This window comes from Trachypithecus francoisi, unplaced genomic scaffold (assembly GCF_009764315.1).
Source record: "Trachypithecus francoisi isolate TF-2019V2 unplaced genomic scaffold, Tfra_2.0 Lachesis_group17, whole genome shotgun sequence".
In the NCBI taxonomy this organism is placed as follows: Eukaryota; Metazoa; Chordata; class Mammalia; order Primates; family Cercopithecidae; genus Trachypithecus; species Trachypithecus francoisi.
Window position 1 is genome coordinate 75,311,486 of NW_022681462.1, and position 8,118 is coordinate 75,319,603.

The window sequence follows — 8,118 nt, forward strand, 5'->3', positions numbered from 1 at the left end:
TGCGCTCGTCTGAGTGTGCGCTCCCCGGAGTGTGCGCTCCCCTGAGTGTGCGCTCCCCTGAGTGTGAGCTTCTCTGAGTGTGTGCTCATCTGAATGTGAGCTCCTCTGAGTGTGCGCTCCCGAGTGCGTGCTCCCCTGAGTGTGCACTCCCCTGAGTGTGCACTCCACTGAGTGTGCACCCCCCTGAGTGCGCGCTTGTCTGAGTGCGGAGACAACACATTTCTATTGTTCTAAGCCACCCAGCTTGTGGAACTTGTTACAGAAGGCCGAGAAAATTCACATAGCTTGGAAAATCAAGAAGTCTTCGAAGTTAGGCAGTGGAAGCCAATCCAGATGACTGAGGGCTGTCAGGACAGTTTTCAGACCAAGACCTCAAGAAAGAATGTCACAGCCCTGGATGTCCAGGAATCCCAGGGCAGTAGGAAGAGCCACAAGATCTGCAGTGGCATCTGAGCACTGCCCCACTGTTGGGAATAGGGGTAATAAAGCATACCTGCCTCAATGACACCCACAGGGTGTGAAGATCAAGAAAACGCTCTCTGTAAGCTCCACAGCACCCACACAAGTTACCCCCACCCCATCGGCAGCTCCTCTCTGCCAGACCTGATCTTGGTCCATATTAAAAGGGTGGTGACATAACCCTCGCACTCCAAGTCGCCTCTATTCATTGCTAGGAAGGACTGGGAAGCAAAATCTGCACTTTAGGAAAATTTAATTTGAGCTCTCGAACATGTTTGGGTATGTCTGAAATATCCAAGACAACAAATAACAGGGTCAGAAATAGCAAAACCCTGTGGTTGTCAAAGGTCCTTTCAACAAGTTGGGCTTCCCAAAGGTCAAGGGTTCACTAGGCAGCAAAAACTCCGATAAAGCAGAGCAGGCAGGGAGCGGGCGGTGTGCTCAGCAGGCCCACGGGCTGGAGGAGGGCTTCATCATGAAGGTTTAAGCACTATTACAATGTAGAATTTATGGTTCCTAAATGTTTATTTTAACTAGCCTTGAGAACACATACTTGACCCAGTGTGAACTTGACCTGTGGGTTCCTCTCTCTTTACCAAGGTTGTCTGTGCCACATAACAAGATTCTCCAGCTGACCCTCCCACATGGGGGCTGGGGTGGCCCTACTAGCAGTTGCCATGGTAAACCTCACTGCAGATCTATTGGCAAAGCAGCTGTCAATGGCCATAGCAGGCACACAAAAAAATATATAATCACTCTGGGCTCGACTCCCAAGTTTGGCAAGCATGATGCCAAGTCAAGAGGGATGGGGGACAGTCTGAGAGAGTTCTCTAGGTCACCTGAACTCCAGCCACATCACACCCTCCTGGAGGATGCCATCCACCACTGCGTCTCTGAGCACCAAGGGTACATGTGACTCTGTCTCCTTTGCATATAATTTAAGGAAAATGTCTAGAGTTGGGTTTTCCTCCCAAAGAGGCATGGGCTGAATGCCAATGGAAAAGCAATGGAATATCGATTTTCTGTTTCTTGCTAAGGAGAGAACAAGTCATTTGATGTGCCATGAGTTAAGTGAGTAAAAACAGACCTGCACTCCCTATAGCTGGCTGTGTTTCTCCTCTATTCATAGAACCTGGCACATGGTAAAACCTAAACAGTAAATGAAAGAACCATCCATGCGTGTATGGAAGGCCTGCAACGTGCCAGGCACCCGCTTTGGATTCATATCTGCCATCATCTCTTTTCTCTCTACCCCATAACCCTGCCAGCCCAGCCTCACTCTCCTCTCTTTCATTCTTTTGTATTGCCTATTCCCATGTCCAGTCTTCTCATTAAAGCTGAGCCTACCGGCAATGTCTCTGTCTGGCCTGCACTTACCCTGAGATGGGGGCGAAAACACTGGAAGAACCAATGAGGGCATGAGGGGAGGTTCAGTTTGGGCACAGGAAAAAAAAAAAAACTACAAAAATCATAGGACGCAAAAATGTTACACATCAGGGGTTTAATGCCCCACTTGGGAGACAAAGTCCCTAACCCACAAAACCTTCCTTTAAATGTTAATTCCTTGGAAAGAGCACAAAAGTGGTCCATCTCTCCATCTCTTTCGTTCAAAACAGGTAACACTACCAAGCGTCATCCAGTATTAACTAAAATGACACATCCCACACTATAATTTCAATTCCTAGGGATCCACACACAAAGGGTGTCTGGAAAAGCAACATTAACATGCAACCAGGCGTCTCTACATAGTGACTCGGTGGCTAAAGTCCGGAGGACCACCTTGGTGAGTGCACGAATCTATTCTTTGCCCCTGTGTGGGTCTGCCGCTTGCTTGTTCACATCTCTCTGATTTGCAATTTAAGGTTCACTAAGTCTTTAGTCTTCAGAAGCATTTGATCATGGTCCATTTAAATTAGGTTTCAATCAACTAAAAACAATCCAGACTTGCTCAAAGGGATACCTTATTTTCTTCACTGGATTAGGCAAATACTGAACAACATGAACACTTCCAATCGCTTAAACAGAAATTTTTTTTGCATCAATTGGACATGACCTACATAAACTCAAATTCTTCATTATCTTCAATGTGTAATGACAATTAGAAGACATCCTGGGTTATACATTTAAATGTACACGCACATTTTATGATGACTATTATAAGGGGGAACTTCATGTGGGCATATCATTGGTTTTTGTATTCTTATGTGTAATAGACCATACCCAAGTGTAATTGTTCAATCTCAGCATAATAAGGAGGTGAGAGAAAGAAACCACAAATAGAAGAAAACCAAGTCATCGATAAGAATTTACTTGGCTTGATCCAACACTAATCTCTAATATTAATCTTTCTGGTTTCATCAAGGCTTTCATACCCATTTTTTTCATCTTGATACGTGTAACCATCCTACAAAGAAGGTAAGGTTTTAGCACAGGCATTTCTGAATGGGAAAATATAGGCCAGACAGGTCAAGTGAACTCCCGGAGGCCACATAGCCAGTGAGGGTTTCAGCATTTGAATTCAGGTCTTCTGGCCCCAAAGCCAGGAGTCTTTCCTGGCATCACACTACTCAGCCATGGACACAAGGTTTACAGCATCAGCAGCAGCCCCAGTGGTCCCATGTGAAGGCAGAAGGCTCTCTCAGCTCTCCGGATCTCCCAGACACATGCAAAGTAAGTCCCCTATTTTAAATATCCATCTCAGAGATACATTATTTTGGATTGCACGCTGACCTACCCCAGCATGCCTTTTAAAAACACAATTATTTCTGAAGAAAGCTGTGAATTAAGTTTCTAGCATTTGTACCTAAATTCATTTGTTAAACTGGGAAGTACAGGAAGGCTAATCTTCTGAACGCTGAGAACCATAGAAAAGGAAAGTGACGTCACATAGATCCTGGTGTTGTCCAAGGGCTACCTCCTAGAAGCTGGTAGGAAAACTTAAGCCAAACGCTAGAAGCATTGGTTGTAGGTATCGTAAGATTAAACCAATACAGCAACTTCCTCTAGAGCCCTGTAAGTAACTTCAACACTGATTTTTCTGATCAGCAGTCTTCTGTGATCTCTCTCTGGTTTACCAGGGGGCAAACCCAGCTAAACCTAGGCACACACACGTCTTTGCCTCTCTTGCCTGGAGAAGCAGGAAGCCATGAGGTGATTCCCCGAGATCTGGAGCATCTTGGGATCTTCTAGGACATCTTTGGATCCCTGAATCCCCAGGCAACCTGAAAATGGGGGCCTATCCTCTTTCCAGAGAGGGCACTCAACTGCATCATTTGCCAAGCAAACTTATTAAAGCCTTAGAGCATTCTCTCCAACAGGCATCAAGGAGCTTCTACCTATCTGTAAAATCTTGCTCTGAATTCTTTTCTTTTCTTGAGATGGAGTCTCTGCACCGCCCAGCACAATCTCTGCTCACTGCAATCTCCCCGACCCAGGTACAGGCAATTCTCTTGACTCAGACTCCTGAGTAGCTAGGATTACAGGCATGCGCCACCATGCCTGGGTAATACTTTTTTTTTTGAGACAGAGTCATTGTCACCCAGGCTGGAGTGCAGTAGAGCGATCTCAGCTCACTGCAACCTTCACCTCCTGGGTTCAAGCGATTCTTCTGCCTCAGCCTCCCCAGTAGCTGGGATTACAGGCACACACTACCACACCCAGCTAATTTTTTTTTTTTTTAATAGAGATGGGGTTTTGCCATGTTGCCCAGGTTCATCTCTAACTCCTCAAGTGATCCACCTGCCTCAGCCTCCCAAAGTGCTGGGATTACAGATGTGAGCCATTGCACCAGTATAAAGATTAAATGTATTTTTAATCTTTACACAGCAATATCTCATTGCATTGGTGCTGTAACGGATGAGTTATCTCCATGTTACAGGCAAACCATACCATATCAGGTTTTGGACAGAATGAGTTACTGAGGGGAGGGGAGGGCATGGCATTTGGCCTGAGCAATGCTAAATTCTAAACAAATGCTAATACATTTCTGACAAGTATAATTTAAGAACTTAAAAAGTGAAAAATTATGACTTCATCTAAAATGCCTAGAACCCTGAGCATTTCTGATCTAGTGGTTTGAATTTGATAGTCAGAAGGCTGTTCATGTCTGTAATTACTGCTTGATCATACGACATTATAAAACCTGTGGACATTCACCTTTTTACAAAAGTAAGGCCATTATGCCAAAGCCCTTCTGTTTCCTTCAGGATTGAAGACATTTTTCCACAAACAAGGTCACTAGATTGACTGTATCCGAAATTTTTTAAATTCATCCACCTGTATTTCAAAATCCAAGCATCAGAAATTTTGAACAATTCCAATCCACATAGGAATGCCTCGGTCTCTACGCAAAGAACAACTAAGAATGCTTCACTTTTTCTGAGGGGGAAGGTAAGACTCCTTTATGTCCAATGAGCACCCAATAGCATCAATTCGTCAAGAAGAGCCTCAGAATACATTTAACCTGATCCTTAACTTCACAATGCATAGGAGAAAAATTTTCCAGTGTTCTCAAATCTATATGCATCATTAACACATTTTTTTAAAACACTGCTGGGCATGCATGTGAACTGCAGAAGCACTGCAGAGAACCCCACCTATCAGTTCTGAAGAGCAGCAGAGAAGCGCATTCTAGAAAACCATCAGGCCTCAAGGATGAAGGATTCTGGTTGCTGTTTTCAGGAAGCTATAAAAACTATTGCTGTTTTACTCCAGAATAGGGCCCTCTACTCCCCAATCCCCTCCCGCCATCACCGTAAAGAATGTCTTTCATTTGTTGGTGTCATGTTCAAATTAATTACATTGGTTCTGCCATATGGCATATCCTCAAATGGAATTTTTTTCCTAGCTCCTGATTCACAGATGTGCCAGAGTGATGAATATCTCTGTTGAGTTCAGAGAAATCTTGAATGCAATGCATTGCTGCTGGCATTGATACTAACACTACCCTGACCCAGCCCTTCCTAGGTGGTAACGAAGCCTGCAGGTAATGGATGGATTGTATTTCAGACTTCAACTTCTCCCGAGCCCTTTCAAGTGGCCCTTGCGAGATGCCCCCATGTGGACACCCCCCACCCTTTGCCTACTGTGCAGGACCACTGTGAACATGGCAACTTACGTTTGGTGCACCTCTGGGAGCCAGGGGCCTTACTCCAGCCATGACAGCACCGCCCTCCACAGACATTGACCCTGAAACAAAGCAAGATCACTGAGTCCAGCAGCAGAAAGACTCCCTTCCCAAGAACCCAAGCTTCCAGCATGTTCCAGAAAGGCCAGCCTCCAGCTTCTGCAACCCTTTGGATGAGACAGAGTCCTAACAGGTACCCTGGATGCCCAACCCAAAGCTGCCCAAGCAGAGGGGCAAGGCCCATACATATATCAGGGAATGCTGGGAGAACCAAAAAGCCTGCATAACCTAGGGCTATACAAGAAGAGAGGACAAGGGCCCAACAAATGGTTTTCTTACCCCCAAATTACAGTAGCGCCAAATTTATTTTTTCTATTATCTGGGCCAACATTTTAAATTGGAAATGAGTTTCAGAGAGAACTGTCCAAAAAGGAGTGAGGTCACATGGCCTGGTATCACCCCTGAAAAAAAACATGCCAATTAAGCAAAACAAGTTTTCCCCTACACCCCAACCTGAGACGAATTGGGGGAAACAGGAGGCCCACGAAGACAAGAGACTATGAGCGCCCAATAACAGAAACATTCCAACCAAAACTTTTATCAATACCAAGATACCCCACCACAGGAAAGCAGACTCCACAGGTGCGAGGAAGTCCAAGCCCATGATTTCTCTGATACTGAAAAGTTCCAGGCCGCAGAACGGGAGCTGGATCTTTACGGATAGCCTGCCCTCGAAACATTTTTTTCATTAGCTAGACCAAAATTAAAACTCAGTTGCAGTTTAATTGATGCTGAGGGATTAAACTGTAGTGACCTCAAGTTTACGCCCATCCTCTAGGAGCGGTTGGGTTTACGCGCAGAAGGTTACGCCCCAGGCAGAAATGCCTTTTGTGTTTACCCGCAGCTCGGTAACAATGCACTCGGAGTTTCACGTCAGTAAAAGTCCCTGGGCTTCCCCGCACTCCGCTCTTCCCGCGGCGCTCAGCGCAGGCGGTGGCGGGGAGAGAAAGCCGACCCACCGCGCGCAACCGCCCCGGCCACCGCGGGCTCCGAGTGGCCCTGACCCCGCAGGTCCCTCAGCGGGCGGCGCGCGCAAAGCTGGCGAGCGGAAGGGGGTGTGGGCTTACCCCTGCAGCTGCTGCTTCTGGTGAACCTGCAGCCTGGAGCCCCCGCCGCTCTGGGTCTCCTGCGGCACCTTGGAGCGCACGACTTGCCTGCCTTGTTTGGCGAACGGGGCGGCTGCCGGGTGGCCGCCCGGCTTGGGGTGGAGCTGCCCGCCGGGGGCCGCGGGACGCGCCGGCTCTGGCGGCGGCGGCGATCTGAGCCCCTGCAGGGCCGCGCCGCCAGGCTTGCTCGTGCGCCGGGTCCTCTCCGAGGGGACCCCGGGGGAGGCGCGGCTGGGGGCGCCCGCAGCCGCCGAGCTGCGGCTGTACCTGGCGTTGAGCGCGACGTTGAAGGTCCGCGAACGCGGGGGCCCACTCAGGGGCAAGGCGCCCGCTACCAGGCCGGGGCCCGGGTGCACCACGTAGGTGATCCTCCGCACCCGGCCGTGCGCCGACGACGCGAGCAGTCCTGCCCAGAGCAGGAGCCCCCACCTGAGCCAGGCCCCCGCCATCGCGGGCCCCAGCCGGCGCGACCGGCCGCGCGCGGTCCGGCCCCCTCCCCCGGCCGTGCGGCTCGCCTTTCCCCGCGCGTTCAAGCTCCCCCGAGAGCTGCGGAGAGCTCGGGAAAGGCGGGAGGAGGCTCTGCGGGCAGCTGAGCGGCCCCAGACCCCGGCCGATTGTGGCGAGGAGCAGGGAGCGGGCGTGGGGGTGGGGAGCGCGGAGCCCGGGGAGCGGGGAGGGGCGAGGGGAGCGGGCCGTGCAAGGTGAGGGTCCGGGCGGCCGACCCGGGGTGCAGCGCGCGCCGCGGCGGGGCCCGGCGAGGGTGGCCGAGAGCGAGCGAGAGCGCGCGGGACACTCCGAAGCAGCCCCGGCGGCGAAGTCTTTTAAAAGTTTCTCTCCCGTGGCCCCTAGTGTCAGACCTGAGCAGCCAATCTCCGGCAGACGTGACGTCAGGCAGCAGATCCTAATTGGGGAAGGCGTGTGAGGAGCCCGAAGGCGCGCCGCCACCCTCCACATCCACAGGGGTTGCACCCGTGGGTCGCCGAGGTGGAGGTCCCCACGCCCCGGTCCTGTGTCCCGGGAGAGGACAAAGGGCTCAGCAGAGTTACTCAACGGTCCTGTCCTTGCAGAAGCCCCCTGCGTTTGATATTGTTTGGAAGCCCAGGCATTTTCTTACCCGTGTTTGCTGGGATACTTGCTGCAGGGTTGAATTCAAATACCAAATCGGGCCCCAGAAAGGGCTGTCTGGGCGCGCTGAGGTCTCCATCCGAGTCCGTTTAGGTGGCTCCCTGTGGGGCTGTAAAGTCCCCGTGGCTGCTTCTCGGTCTGCAGCCTCTGGTACCCTGCTCCTCGCTTGGCAGGGATGGGAGTGCAGGGCGGGCAGCAGAGGGCGCCCGCGTGGACGGGGAGAACCGATAGAGACAACCGCAG

At 50.4% G+C, this 8,118-nt stretch overlaps 1 protein-coding gene across 6 annotated transcripts in view; it reads right to left on the reverse strand.

The window, feature by feature from the left end:
* The window catches only part of LTBP1 (latent transforming growth factor beta binding protein 1), a 479,251-nt gene extending 471,906 nt beyond the window's left edge, over positions 1 to 7,345 (reverse strand). For all 6 annotated transcript variants that reach the window (XM_033176072.1, XM_033176071.1, XM_033176068.1 and 3 more), the window contains exons 1-2: positions 6,712 to 7,345; positions 5,576 to 5,646 (exon numbers count right to left, since the gene is read on the reverse strand). In XM_033176072.1, the coding sequence (XP_033031963.1) occupies positions 5,576 to 5,646; positions 6,712 to 7,199 (559 nt within the window). In that variant the 5' untranslated portion in view covers positions 7,200 to 7,345. The remainder of the gene's footprint in view (positions 1 to 5,575; positions 5,647 to 6,711) is intronic.
* Between the last annotated feature and the right edge of the window lie 773 nt (positions 7,346 to 8,118).